Raw genomic sequence first — 15,829 nt, forward strand, 5'->3', positions numbered from 1 at the left:
ACTGTGTGTATACTGCTATGAGTGTATACTGTGTGTATACTACTGATGACAATGCTCAGAGGATGACCTCCAAACCATCTTAAATATATTTGCAGAAGCTTACAAAAAGTTTGGCCTATCGCTCAACATCCAAAAACCAAAGTGCTGCACCAACAAGTACAAAATAACCCCTCTGCAGTGCCACAAATCCAACTCAATGGTGTAATGTTAGATTTACACCCTTTACACAAGGGCCAACATTTATGCCCAAATCCAGCATTGCCTGAGCTCTGCGAGTGTGGCTTTCTTCCGATTGAAGTGCAGAGTGTTTGAGAACCAGGACATTTGAAGGAAAACCAAAATGCCTGTTTACAAAGCTGTTGTACTACCAACCTTACTGTATGCTTGTGAAACATGGACCACTTATAAACACCTTCTCCAGCTCCTTGAGAGATTCGATCAATGGTGTCTCCGAAAAATTTTACACATCACTTGGGAAGACAGGTGAACTAATACCAGTGTACTGGAAGAAGCAAAGATCACCAGTGTTGAAGCAATGATTCGTCAACATCAACTTCGTTGGACTGGTCATGTTGTGTGGGTGCCTGATTATCATCTTCCAAAGCAACTACTCTATTCCGAACTTAAAAATGGAAAGCTTAATGCTGGTGGTCAACAAAAGAGGTTTAAAGACTGTCTCAAGGCAAATCTTCAAAAATGTAATATGAACATCAACAATTGGGAAACACTTGCCTGCAAGCGCTCCAGTTGGAGAACAGCCTTTACCAAAGGTGTCATGGGTTTTGAAGACACTTGAACTCAGGACGCAAGGGAGAAACGTGCTAAGAGAAAGGCACGCTTGGCAAATCCACACTGTGATCAGTTCCCTTCCGGAAACCTATGTCCCCACTGTGGAAGGACATGTGGGATCCAGAATTGGCCTCCACAGTCACTTACGGACTCATTGTTAAAACCATGTTTATGGAAGACAATCTTACTCAGCTACGAATGATTGCCAAAGAAGAAGAAGACTGCTATGAGAGCAAAAATCCAATGCATCTAGTTCTTGAGGGTTAGGTGTTCTGAGCCTAATTATGCATGTATCACTTGATAGCTAATCGGGGCTGTCACAACACACAGTGGGATTCATGAGCAGTTCATTAGTCCTGTCACATTTGACGGAGCTTATCATCTATTAGTCAGTACATATTGGGGGCTTATCCAATATAGCAACCCAAAGGCAGCTTTCTGTTCATGTTCTCTAGACTGGAGCAATGGATTTTGATATGATTCTGGCTTCTAGACTGAAGATTGTGATAACTATTAACTATTGACAAATATCTCCTTTTGGGACAAGGAATAATAGAAAGTTGTGGTAGTCTTACTCCAAGTGTAGTCGGATGAAATGGACTTTCTGGACCCATTTCAGTCAACACCATGGTCTAGCGTTGAAACAGCCTTGGTTCTGATGGATGACTTTTGTTAGAAGAGAAGCGGAAGGAATGTGACTCTACTCGGTGGCTTTTGAAACTGTCAACCATGGTATCTTACTGGACCAGTGCTGTGCGCTGGGAACCCTCCTACCTGGAAGGTTGGTTCACTGCACTGTTTAGACACCTACTGAAAACCTCTCTCCCCAGGCACATGATTCAGTTAGCATTTGTTTCAATTATATTAATCATATTATCTTTGTTCTTAATGATGGTTTTATGTATATTTTTAACTGGTTTGTGTCTTTTAGCAATGTTTTATATATAATTTGACCTGTGCACCATTTGGAGATTTTTTTTTCTTTTTTTGAGCAAGCAGTTTATAAATTTCCTAGATAAAATGGTAAATAAATAAGTATCATGGAGGGACTTCATCTCCATACTATGTGCCGTGTAATCCCACAAGGTCCCACCTTGTCCTCTATGCTCTAAATCTATTTGAAGTCCTCAGAGGGTTTGGATTGAAAGGTCCATCGTCTTGTTTGAAAAACATTCCAGGTTCATTCTCTGGTATATCTAATTTTAAAAGAATTTACACTTTCCCTTTATTTCAGATTTTAAAACTGCTTGCATGGTTTTTGTCGTATGATTTTAGGTTTAACTTTTGGGAACCGCTCTGATATTTTGTTTGAAACCAGGCATATAAATATTTTGATAAATATCATGTCTGCATGCGGGATTCCTGACAACACTTGGCTGGCCACAGTGGGAAACACAAGGCAAGACTAGATTAGATTTTGGTCTGATCCTGTAGAGATCTTATGTTCTTACTCTTTAATTGTTCAGAATATGTTCTTAAAAGATACCAAAAGGTGTGTATGCCTAGCTCCTTTGACTTTTATCTCTCTGTTTCAGGACAGGCACATTATCAAACTTAACTGCGCCTTGCAACTCCCACTGTAGATGCTTGCGTTCAAACTATTTACCAGTCTGTGGCACAGATGGAGTCCAGTATTTTTCTGCATGTTATGCAGGATGTACCTCTGCTGTTACTATTCAGGACGGTTCAAAGGTATTGCTATTTTATATCGTGGGTTGACAATGCAGAATTTACCTTAGGTCTAAAGGGTGGCAAAATGAATTTGGCTGGCAGGCAGGATCCTAATTTTCCCCATCCCCTGCAGGACAGACCTGTCAATCACCTGATGCCACCTGCCAATCAACTGACAAATCTGCTAGTCACCTGATAACACCTGACAGTTTCAAAGGGGCTTGCTCTGATAGGGAACTAAGAATGAGCCCCTTTGAAGGTGCACAGTCAGCTGATTGGCAATGAAGACACATATTCAAAGGGACTTGTTGTAGCTGCTGATCAGCTGATAACACTGGTTAAAGTCTATTTGGAGGCATAGTCTGCATTCAGACCGCATTTGCAAGTGAAAAACTTCAGTGGGGCTCACTGTCACTGCAGATCAGCTGATTGGATGCTACACTGAGCCACTTTGAATGTGCACTGTCAACACCAGTCAGCTGACTAGTGCTGCAAAGCAAGCCCTGCTTTCCAAGGTACAATCAGGAGCATACTTTAAGCTTCCAGTTGTTCCACTGCAGCCACGCCTTTGCCTGCCCCACACCTCATGCTACATATGACATTTGTGTGGTACAGGTGAGTGTGGTTTGTCAAAAACAGTTTCTCAGGCCAAATTCGGCCCACTGGTCTGCCTCTGAGTTCTGGGTGCTAAAAGTGCTTACAGTGGTACCTCTAGTTACGAACTTAATTCGTTCCGGAGGTCCATTCTTAACCTGAAACCATTCTTAACTTGAGGTACCACTTTAGCTAATGGGCCTCCCGCTGCTGCACAATTTCTGTTCGCATCCTGAGATAAAGTTCTTAACCCGAGGTACTACTTCCGGGTTAGCGGAGTCTGTAACCTGAAGTGTTTGTAACCCAAGGTGTTTGGAACCCGAGGTACCACTGTATTTAGCAAACGTGTCCTTTTCAAATGTATATTAATTCATTAATTTACTTAATTATTATTAGCATTTGTACAACACTTGTATGAATAGCATACAAGAGAAGTTATTTTCTCAAGACAAATTTATTAAAGCATGTTTTGGGGGTTGGTCTGGTAATCTGAACTCTTCACTTCAGATAGATCTTGATTCTTCCATGCTCATCACTACATAAAATATTTTCATATGATGGCATGACAGGATGGGATGGGATGTGGGGCTAGTCCGCTCATGCATGCCTCTCCATGCCTCATGTGTGTAACCATGGTGATAGTTTTCAACTAAAGCAGGGATCTGCTCCTCCACACAGCAAGATAGTTCTCATTACATTGGTACCTCGGGTTACGAACTTAATTCGTTCCGGAAGTCCGTTCTTAACCCGAAGCGTTCTTAACCCAAGGCGCACATTCCCTACATAGGCCTCCCGCGGCCCCAGAAGTGAATTGCATCCGTATCCCGGGGCAAAGTTCTCAACTCAGGACACCTACTTCCGGGTTTGTGGAGTTCGTAACCTGAAGCATTTGTAAGCAGGACTGTTAGTAACCCGAAGTGCCACTGTATTACTTGGATCATAAGGCAAGTTAGCTTAAGGAAGTTCATAGAAGGAAAGTTTGCCACCCCCCTCATCTCCCCAACTGCCAGTTATGTCCCCACTCCCTAAAGAGTGAGAAGCCATCTTGAATAATGTTGGGTTGGGCATGGGCGGGGTGCTGGGGACCAGGGAACTTTCCTTCCTGTGAGCTTCCTTACATGGACATTCTTAGGTTCTAAGCCTGATTTCCTCCTCCACCAGCCCTATGTCCAGGGTAGTGCTCCAGGTGCATTGCAGAAGTTGTGGATCGACTTCATGGTCCTCCCTTTCCTGTTGAAATGAAGGCAGTTCCATAGAAACATCTTCTCTGTTTCTGCTGTAATTGGTTAAGAACTTTGTTATTCAGTATTGCTAATATTGGAAATAGTGATTACTTCATTTGTTGTGCTCATATTTGTATATATGCACTGTTTATAGGTCTTCACCAACTGTGACTGTGTTGTGAATCCCAAATCTACCATTGAGAATATCATCTATGGGGCTACCCCTGGGAAATGTGCATCAAACTGTTCATCCCTGGCTCTGTTCCTTGGCTTCTTCTTCTTCACTATTGTTTTTACGTTCATGGCAGTGACACCAACAACAGTGGCCATTTTAAGGTAGTTTTCATTTTGTTTCTATCCTACTTACTGATCACTGCAGAATGCTATAAATTTCCTCTCTAAATTTTTAAAATAAAAACCACTCATTCTTTTTACCCCCCTCTGTCCTCCTTCTCTAGCACAATTCAGAAAGGAACAGAGGGTTACATCCAACTAAGTTATACTCAGAGTAGACACACTGGAATCAACACAGCTAAGTTACATGCCCATTCATTTCAATGGGCAGTATTCAGCTAAATAAATGTGTCAACAGAATGACTTCTGCTCGTCCAATGGGACTTTCCCTGCTCTCCTCCTCATGTGTGCTTCCTATTCTCCACAAACCCATTCTGAAGCATTGGGGAAACCCCCCAGAACATTGGGTGGGGGGGGGGTAAAATCCTGGTTGTGTAAGTGGAATTACTTCCACTTGCACAAAGTGCTACTCAGTGCTAATAGGTCTACTCTGAGCATGACTAACTTTGGATACAATCCAGAGATATTCTGGGTAGAGGTGAAGGATATTGACTATGTTGTAACTTTATTTAACTTCCTTTTAAATGATGTTAAGAGGGAGGAAGTGTTATACATTACGTGACTAATGTGTGTTTTAGTGGAGTGGTCATCTGTAAAATTGTTTATGAATTGTTTATGAACTAGCAGTATAGTTGATGTCTACAGATGATGAAGTACAGGTAACACAGAACTTATGTGGATTTAGATTTGTGTGTGTGTGTGTGTGTGTGTATGGTAAAAGGGATGCGGGTGACACTGTGATCTAAACCACTGAGCCTCTTGGGCTTGCTGATCAGAAGGTTGGCGGTTCGAATCCCCACAACGGGGTGAGCTCCCGTTTCTCAGTCCCAGATCCTGCCAACCTAGCAGTTTGAAAGCATGCCAGTGCAAGTAGATAAATAGGTATCGCTGAGGCTGGAAGGTAAACAGTGTTTCCGTGTGCTCAGGTTTCTGTCATGGTCGGCCTGAAAGTGAGATAAGCGCCACAACCCCATAGTCGCCCAGAGGTCATTTACCTTTTACACACACACACACACACACACACACACATATGGTAAAGGGGGTGGTGGAAATGGAGTGGGTGTCTGGGGGAAAAAAGCCTTTTGCTATTCTACCTGCCATTAAACCTAATGGGTTCTGACTATATATGATTTTGGCTTTAGGTGTTATCTCTGGAACATAACCCCTATTTAAGTTGAAAGTTGCCTGCAAGTTCAATAACACAAGCAAGCTGAATATGGGTGGGGGGAATCTTATAGGGGAGAAATCTGATTCAGTTTGCATTTAAAGTCAAACTTACCAAACCCATACTTTCTGAAACAAGGTGTGAACTGAAATACAGCCATCTCCTGAAATACACAATTTTCTAAACTTTGCAATGCAGTTCTCTAGTCAACCTAGCCAAAAATACACATACAGTCACACCTTGGTTTGTGAATGCCTTGGTAAGTTTTGGCTCCCAAATGCCACAAACCCAGAATTGAGGAAGCTTCCAATCGGAAGCCGTGCCTTGATTTTCAAACTTTTTCAGAAGTTGAATGGACTCCCAGGACAGATTATGTCCAAGAACCAAGGTACGGCTGTATTAGGGTGAAGGGCGTATATAAATGCATATATTAGTGGACATAGCATGTGAAAGGCATTTACTCAGGAAAATTGCTTGCAAACATGCATATATTTTCAAAACTGCATATTACGTATTAAAAGAAACTTGCACTAAAAGGTTGACACATTTTCGTAAGGTATTTCCAGTGCAAATTGCTGTTAAATTTAAGACAGGAAAAATTAGAAACTAAGATAACAGAAAGTTGACTGATTTGTCCATCTGTGCTTGAATGTATAGAGGGATAGAGAGGCTGACTATTCATAATAATAGTAATAATAATAATAATAATAATAATAATAATAATAATATCTATAGTAAACTGAACGTAAAATGTATACTTAAGCAGGGGTTTTCCCCAGGTTTGAAGGGTCCTTGGCAAATAGGTGGGCCCTTGCCTAAACTAGGACTCCCCCACAGTTGATTTATTCATCCGTGGGCAGCAACAGGACTCAAGTTTGAAGTCATTCGGTCTCCACTGGAAGCTAACATTTTAATTTCCTGCACTATAGCCCAGCACTGGGAAAAGGACATTTATTTAACAGGGACCCAAGTTAGGCACCAGTGGTAGGCACTGTGGGTTTTCCAGAGCCCTGGCAGCTGTCCGATGATTCTGGGTGCTGATATCAGGCCGGATACTAATCAGTATTGGTTGGAGCTTATGGTGGCAATTTTTTTGCCTATTCCAGAATTCACACCAGCAGCCTGGATAGCCAAAACAGTTAAGATATTTTGTAGGCAATGTATTGCATAACAACATCTTCTTTGTGGATAACAGTATCCCTTGCTGTATGTGTGTTTTGGAACTCTCATACGATGCAAAAACTGTTCTTTGACGTTGTAGAATCACATAATAATTTTGCCTTTCCTTTCCTTAAAAACTAGACATCAGCATGGAACAATTTACAGATATATTGTTGAATTTGATTTTCTTGTTTTTCATGTTTTTTTATTGTGTCTCTTGTTTATTCTTAAAGACTGCATTTTTCTTAAGTAGGCATTGTATCTACAAAATTACAGAATGAAAACAAAAACTGTTTTCATACTTCTAAATGAGAAGTAACAAATGGAAGCATGATTTGAAAATATAGATGAACAGAAGAAGCAGTAGATTTGAAAGTTACATTGCTGCCATTTCCTTAAACTTCAAATCTTAATGTATTTTAAAATTGGATGAGGTTTTCATACCAATTTTGGTGCTCTCCCTCACTGCTGTTTTAACATTTGTATTTTTAAAGATAGCTATGCATGTTTTATACTGTCAACCATCCTCATAATTTCTGCTGAAGGATGGTATAAATCTCTATTAAACAATAAATCAAACTTTGGTTTACAGGTGTGTACCAGAAAGGCACCGATCATTTGCTATGGGGGTTCACATGCTCTTTCTACGAATTTTGGGTATGTTTTCTAAAACCTCTATACTTAAGTAGGAACTAGGAACAATGTTCACAGTTCTAAGGATCACAGGTGCCCCAAGGCTCCATAGTTATCTATGGAAAAGGTAGGATCAGGATGTTACCTGTACAAATGCAGGTAACAGGTGACTCGAACATGGCTGATGTACACTATCATTAACTTTATTCAGGCTGAAGTTTAAAACATATCTTTCTTAAGTTGATATTGACTTTGGAGGAGATACCACTGATAATTTATTGCTGCTGATTTGTGTTTATTTTTTATTTAAAATACACATGAAAGGCTCATTTCATTGAATATTTTTAGATTTCATTAAATTCTATGTTGCTAGCCACCGTCTCTTTTGAGCAAAACTTAGTAATAAATAACTTGTAAATGAATAGGCTTCTGGAATATTGTTGATTTCTAAATAAGCAATATTCTTCTACATCCCATAACTCGTCTATATAAACTGCCACATATAGTGCTCCAAGCAGTACAATCTTGCCATATTTCCCTGATTCCTTATAATAACTCATGGAGTTTTGCTCTGAAGCACACTTTGTTACTCTGTTGTAGCTCTGGAGCAGGGTTGGAGACATGGAACAGACTAGTGGGACAGATCCTTATCTCCCATATAGAGATGGGAAGGCCTGGATAAAACCTGGAAAAGTTGGGGGGAAACCCAGGTTTTTTCCACCCCCCCTTTTTTCCCATACTCCCCCCCCATTTTATTTCCAAAGCCTTTTTTTCTCGAAAAAATGAAAAAACAGTTTGATATAGTTTGAATATTCCACACATTCCCCCCCCCCCATTTTTTCTGGGGGGAAACAGCTTTGCAAAACAACAACAACCCGGGGGGGGAAGTGCCCCCCCATTTTTCTGGTTTTTTCCAGGGCTTTCCATCTGTACTCCGCTACTGCTTATCAGCCAAATCTGACGGGTAGATTGGGTCCCTCAGAGTGTCTCCCGTCACTGAAAATTGGTGTGTGGGGGGGATTTGCCCTCTCTTGCTTCAACAGTTCCAAATTTGTCTGATAGTTCTGTGTTAAGAACTTTGCCAGGCTCTACGTTTCATTTCCATTTTGATGATTTATCAAGCGAAAACTTATTAGAGATTGAGGAAAAGCATCAATATGGTGACACTGGCTAGTCTGTACATTCAGAGGGCATGATCTGGAGGCATGAATGCACAGAGAAATGTTCTTGTTTGAGAGAGCACATTGCAGAGGTAACTGAGAACAGGAGGATCTGGATCATAATCTGAATCTTAAAATATGAACATTTTTTTGACAGTCAATTGATAGCATAGGGTTTATTTAAAACATTGCTATTGCCATTAGTAATAGTTTTAGACATATAAACTATGTCTTTAAGTCTTGCAATCATGCATTTTGTTAAAGGCAAAAATATATTTATATTATTCTGGAATGCTTGAAGAGCCTTCTTTATTGGTTATAGAAGTCCACTATTGGTACAACACCTCTCTTTTACAGCATGGTTTCGGCATCTGAGTTTGCATTTTCAGTTATTGTTTTTCACTATTCCATTTTCTACAGGCAGCATACCTGGACCAATCCTCTTTGGTGTTTCAATAGACAGTACCTGTACACTTTGGGATATAGATAAGTGTGGACGTAAAGGATCATGTTGGACCTATAACAACCACAGAATGGCCTATATGCTAGTGGGCATAAGTAAGTATCTCTCCAAAGCCTTGTGCTCCAAATAGTCCGAGTCTGAACAATTCCAGTGAGGATATAGGATGGGGGAAGCACCTTGTAGTTAGAATTAACTGTTTTGTTTCTCATTTGTCTGGTATGCTAAGCAAACTGAATACAGTGGTACCCCTGGTTACGTACTTAATTCGTTCCTGAGGTCCGTTCTTAACCTGAAACTGTTCTTAACCTGAAGCACCGCTTTAGCTAATGGGGCCTCCTGCTGCTGCCGCACTGCCAGAGCACGATTTTTGTTCTCATCCTGAAGCAAAGTTCTTAACCCGAGGTAATATTTCTGGGTTAGCGGAGTCTGTAACCTGAAGTGTATGTAACCTGAAGCGTATGTAACCTGTGGTACCACTGTACAGTGGTACCTCTGGTTACGTACTTAATTCGTTCTGGAGGTCCGTTCTTAACCTGAAACTGTTCTTAACCTGAGGTACCACTTTAGCTAATGGGGCCTCCCGCTGCCGCCGCGCGATTTCTGTTCTCACCCTGAAGCAAAGTTCTTAAGCCGAGGTACTATTTCTGGGTTAGCGGAGTCTGTAACCTAAAGCGTATGTAACCCGAGGTACCACTGTACATGGTCTGAGGATCAGCAGTTTCTTATTGTTATTGCTTGCGAGGGGCAACCTAACGTGCCCTGATGCTTGCTGGAAGTTATTGTGACAGACATGGACAGATGTGAGTTTCCTACAAATGCAGTGATGAGACCATAAATGGCTGACAACAGACGTGAAAGAGGAAACTGGAAGTTATCCCTTGTCAGGACAGACTCACCTCGTCAGGTGGAGCTGCAGCAATAGCCTCCCAGCAGAGGTGTCACTGCTGCTTACCAAGATGGAGGGTGGGGGGCTACCCAATGGTGAGACTCGCACTTTGTGGGCACACTGTTGGAATCTGTCAGCTGCCCTGGTTGGTATGGTCACACAGCCCCAGCCTTGCACACTGGGGGAGGAAGGTAGGTGCAGGGTGGGGGGAGCTCCGGGTGTCATTCCTAAGCAGGGTTGACATTCGGTGCTCCGCCCACCTGCGACTCGGACTCCCACGCCTACCGCGAGCCGTTGGAGGAAGGGGCGGGGGGACCTGCTGCGCTGCTTTGCTGGTTCCTTACTCTCCCCTTCCAGCTCGCCTGCCTCTTTCCCACCTTCTCCTCCAGCCAGGAGTCACAGGCAGGTGGTGCGCTGTTGTGGGTGGTGCGCCCCATGCTCCCGGCTGGAGGAGACAGGCAGGCAGGGGAGAGGATGGGAAGGAGTCAGGCAAGCAGGAAGGAGAGAGGAAGGAAGCGGGATTGGTGGGTGCGCATCTGGCTCTCCCACGCCTTGGAGGGCACCCTCTATGCCCCTCAGGAATGAGCCCGCCCTGGGCAGCGCAGGCATATGCTGTGCCACTGGCCTTGCAGTCTTCCACATGGCAGTCTGGCAGGCCTCCCTCTACACAGAACGCTATTTCTGCCTCTTTCTTGAGAGCCAGTGTGGTGTAGTGGTTAAGAGCGGTAGACTCCTAATCTGGTGAACCAGGTTCAAGTCTCCGCTCCTCCACATGCAGCTGCCAGTCACACTTCTTTGAAGTCTCTCAGCCTCACTCACCTCACAGGGTGTTTGTTGTGGGGGAGGAAGGGAAAGGAGATTGTGAGCCACTTTGAGACTCCTTAGGGTAGTGATAAAGTGGGATATCAAATCCAAACTCTTCTTCTTTCTATAGCTGCCTCAGCTGGCCCAATGCCAATTGTAGACGGCATCTTAATTGGCTGCCTTTTAACTTATCAATAAATCAATCAATGTGTGGAATATCAAAGCTTCAATATAGGTTATGTTGCTGAGATCTCCAAAGAGGTGTGAAATAAATCTACAACACGATAAACCGAAAGCTATCACTAATTGCTAAATTAGCAAAAGGGAAATTGTTAGAATGCTGCAAATCTTCCTTCTTTCCCTTTCGCAGGCGTCATTGCCAAAGTCGTCTCCATCGTTTTTACTGTTACAGCAGTTTTCATATATAACCCTCCACCAGAGCAACTGGAGTCTTCAGAGAAGAAAGAAGAAGCAGTGACTTCTGTACAACTTTAACACAGCAAACCCCTAAATTTTAAATAGAAACTCTCACGCAAAAACTAAGACTGAAGCGATGGCTTTCTAAGAATGTCATAGCAGCTGGCTCTGCTAAATATGAATCATGCCAGCACCAGAGCACATCTTGAGCAACTGTTTCAAGTTTTTTTTAAAAAAAATAAAAAATAAAATAAACACAGCCTGTCAGGTTTATTTCAGTCACCTCAAACAATGTTTCATTCAGGAAAAATACCATGAGGTTGGATCCAGACTTTCCAGAAATGCAACTCCATTAAGAGTATTCTTCCACTAGGTGAGACGATGGGGAGAAGAGGAAATATGCACTGATTTCCCACTTCCTTCCTCAACATCCTCTGACAACCTCCCAAATTTGTACCAGCCTGGGAGGAAGAGGGGTTGGGGGTTGCAGAGGAAACCGACAAAAATTGCCTCCAGAAATAAACCCCAGTGGGAGATACCACTGGATGTGAATCTCTTCTGCAAACAGAAAAGGCAAATCTGGATCCAACCTCCTAGAATGTTGCAGAATATAAAATAGCACTTTGTTTTAATCTTATGTCGAAGAGTTCAATCATTCGGAGGCACATTTAAATTTTATGTTGTTTCTTTCCAGCCATCAGCAGCTACGTGCAATTGGCTTTAGGAGCTTGTGTGCCACTAGCAGATTTATGACACTGCTGAACCCCACAGAAGCACTTACTGTATGAAATAGCAGATACATGTAACTACTGCTGTTTTGCAAATAATGACAGCCACATGCATAGACCCCACTTATTCATGCAGTTGGTATCTCCACAAGCCCAGCAGTTGCCCCTATACTCCTGAGCGTCTGACCTGACCTGTCAGTGAACTGTGATGCACTACAGAGAATTAGCCACCTAAGAGCTAATTTTACTTGTTTAAAGCTCTTGTAATGTTTTCTACAAACCAGGCACACTGTGCAACAATACTGTTGGCTAGTTGACCATAGATGCAAAGTGCTTTAAATTTATTTGCACCTCTGTCTCTCAAAGGATAAATGTGGATTGTTTACATAGCTTGCCAGGTTGACAAAACGGAGTGCCTGTTTTGTAGGCTTTCTTTGACTTGTAGGCTTTGACTTGACAGAAACGGTACAATTACACAATGTGAAAATCTTTCTAGCGATTTCCTTGAATTCTTTTGTTGAGCCACACAAAGAAAAAAATGCTCTGGCAAATGCCTCTGTTGTTCATATATATATGAAATTATATATATGCTTTTATATATATGAAAGCATATATAATGTTATACAACAGAGGCATTTGCCGGAGCATTTTGTCTTTGTGTGGCTCAACAAAAGAATTCAAGGAAATCGCTAGAAAGATTTTCACATGCAGGACCCAGTACCATTGTTTAAGAGTGTGTGTGTGTGTGTGTGTGTAACCATAGGAATACTAACTCAAAAAAACCCAATTCAAGAAGGTTATTTTAAGCTCTTTATGTTCAAGAAAAATGGTTGCTGCCATGTCTCCAAACCCATTTGATGTAACTACCTGAACCTTTGGCCTATGTCTGTTTATAAACAGACTAATTTTAGTCAGGAGAATCATATATATTTTATCTACTATTTAAACCTGAAAACTAGTCAAACCAATAACCTTACACATTTTTATGTACCTTACAGTGCCATTAGGTGTATGTCACCATTCGTATATGAATAGTGGCAATTGCAGATGGATTATTATTTTTTGTATGTCTGAACACTCAGATACACAACTTTCACTGAAGTGTATCTGAGAAGTGCAGAAATAATATGTCTATATTTCGACATTCATAACATTAATTTGTGATTCTTGTCATTCCAACGTCAAGTTAAACATTCTCATGCGTTCTCAATATTAGTGCCATAAAATGGAGTGTGTTGAATCTTAAACGTCTTCATAAACGCTAGGATATGTGAGGATGTTATCATTTCCCACCTTATTTTCTATCACATGTTTTTCCATTAATTCCAAAATAATTGTGTGGAGGGGCAAATTAGGATGCCTTTACAGCATCTTATGCCCCCAGCAGTCATAAAAATACTGCCCTTTGAATGTAGGTGCTGCTTCAGTGATTCACAACATGACTTGTCTGTTTTTATAAGGGTATCATACAAGTGGTCCTTGGGATCATTGGCAGTAAAAGGGTGCTGTAATAGATCACCCAAAAAAGAAGCCTGCACAAGTTAGGATCTCTGCAGCACAAGCAAGTAATATACTTTACTCTTCCTGCTTTTCAAGCTTTTTCAGTTCTACATTTTAAAAAAGTTTTGTCTCAGTATTTTGATTCACAAGCAATGTGAATCATAATCTCTTCTTGCAGTGATCTGGACAAAGTTATCAAACCGTACTGTTTGTGTCTTTTTTTATATAATGCAAATACATCCATAGGGTTAGAAAACACCTTTGGTTTTATATGTATGTTGTATTATTATGTTAAAGGGCTGATCATTTTAGAAGCATTAAAATGCATTTTGAAAGAAATAGTTGGGGGGAACCAATTAACTTTCTGCCATTTTAAGCCAGCCTTATTATGACTGCCAGAACTTTTCTTAAACCAAATGCCTTAAAGAGTTTAGCCACAATCCAAAATGTGGGTGATCAAGGCAATGGAAAGATTTTCTTTTCTTTTCATCCATAGAAATCTGGTTCTGTCAGATTGCTTTTTGCAGCTCCCCCTTGTGAATTGTGGGGAGTACTTTATTGCATTTAGACAAAATGAAGTTGCTTGCACAGAGCTACTTACATAACATTGGCAAACACATTTCTCTAAATTTTGGTGAGTCCTGGACCCATTTATGTGTAATTTTCCTGCAGAAATCACTGTGCTCTCTTTCAGATACCTTTCTATACATACTACTATTTGGGTGCAGGATTGTATATAAATCCTCTTTCAATTACAGTGCGAAGACCTTATCAAGATTTGTTTTTGGTTTTTTTTTTAGTGTCAAATAGTATTTTCCAATGGAAACCATCTAACAGAGTTAGGTATGCTCAGGCTCTGTGAACATTATGATTTTGCTGTTTGCAAGCTAACAGAATGCTCTTTTATATTGCCACTGAGTGCCAGATAATTGCACTATTTTGTTGTATCAATAAATGTATTTGTGTGTACATATATGCATATCACACAACTCTATGCAAAGATCCTGAACAGACTGTACTCCTGTTCTGTTGAACAGTTTCACACAATATTTTGAATGAAACAGTATTTATTTTAGAGCATCACACCAAGAGGTAAATGCCTTACAATTTTTATTTTGTTCAAACAGATTATTTTTAAATATTTGACTTGAAATAAAGTTTTATTTCAAATGTATTAATGTTGTGGATTCTTCTTTCTTTCTGAATGATTTAATAATGTTGTTGCATTTGCTTATTAGCTTAAAAGTTTTAAACCAAATGTTGCATTCCAAATATAAGGCAAGACTTATGCAAAACCTGTTATCAGGAAGAATTTAAAGCTGCTGTCAGGGCTATTTCCCAGCTTCTAGGTTCACTTACCTGTTTTGAGTCATGTTGCTGGAACAACCACACTAGTGCCACTTCCACAGTTTTATGAGTGCATATAACATCTTTTTGCTTACATCTATGAAAAGCATGCATTGTGTGAAGAAGTGGCTCATATTGGGCCATGAGAAAAGAGGACCAAACTTTTTAGCATTATTCTGCCAACAGATGGTGCTGTTGTTTCTCGCAACACCACCTCTCTCGGAAGCTGAATAAGGTTTTTAGGCTGTGCTTAGTTTTTAAAAGATCAGAGTAAAGAAGCTGCAACAGATTCAGTCCTTTATTACACGAAATGCAACCACCATTTAAAAGGGTGGAGTGGTTATTATTATTATTATTATTATTATTATTATTATTATTATTATTGACTTCTAATGGGGGTAATGACAAGTCAATCTTGGAGGGTGGACTGGAGACATTGACTCTCCCTGTACATCTTCCTGTACATGCAATAGGGAAGAGATAATATGCATTGTCTTTAAAATATTTATATACTGTAATATTTACTGAAAATTTGACAGCACATAATACAAGGAAAACAATCAAACCTAAGATATTTTGACTTCACAGTTAAAGTAAACTAAACTATGGAACTATGAATATTGACAATTCATGTAGTAACTCATATTGGACAGAAAATGATTTCTCTCTATATATAAAAGCACATAGAATATTTCTGTTTGAAAAAACTAATGGTTTTACCTTTCTCTTCCAGCAGGCACAATCAAATAAGGTTGGATTTGTAGGTTTATGCTGTAGTTAGATCACTGCATTTTCTTAACTCGGTTTTTTAGTCTCACTTTTTTTGTTAAGGTGTCTTTCTAATAATGACTTCCCTCCTAAACAGAAAGAACAGCCGAGAAGTAACAATGCCTTACTATTAGGGTGTCCAAAGGTTTATATATAATGGTATTGG

The 15,829-nt window shown here is 40.6% G+C and overlaps 1 protein-coding gene across 3 annotated transcripts in view; it reads left to right on the plus strand.

The window, feature by feature from the left end:
* The window catches only part of SLCO4C1 (solute carrier organic anion transporter family member 4C1), a 38,021-nt gene extending 23,299 nt beyond the window's left edge, over nt 1-14,722 (plus strand). For all 3 annotated transcript variants that reach the window (XM_083464506.1, XM_083464508.1, XM_083464507.1), the window contains exons 9-13: nt 2,325-2,481; nt 4,432-4,613; nt 7,550-7,614; nt 9,171-9,308; nt 11,274-14,722. In XM_083464506.1, the coding sequence (XP_083320632.1) occupies nt 2,325-2,481; nt 4,432-4,613; nt 7,550-7,614; nt 9,171-9,308; nt 11,274-11,398 (667 nt within the window). In that variant the 3' untranslated portion in view covers nt 11,399-14,722. The remainder of the gene's footprint in view (nt 1-2,324; nt 2,482-4,431; nt 4,614-7,549; nt 7,615-9,170; nt 9,309-11,273) is intronic.
* Nucleotides 14,723-15,829: the final 1,107 nt, after the last annotated feature.

The sequence above is a fragment of the Podarcis liolepis genome (assembly GCF_965112155.1).
Source record: "Podarcis liolepis genome assembly, chromosome: 11".
NCBI classification, from domain to species: domain Eukaryota; kingdom Metazoa; phylum Chordata; class Lepidosauria; order Squamata; family Lacertidae; genus Podarcis; species Podarcis liolepis.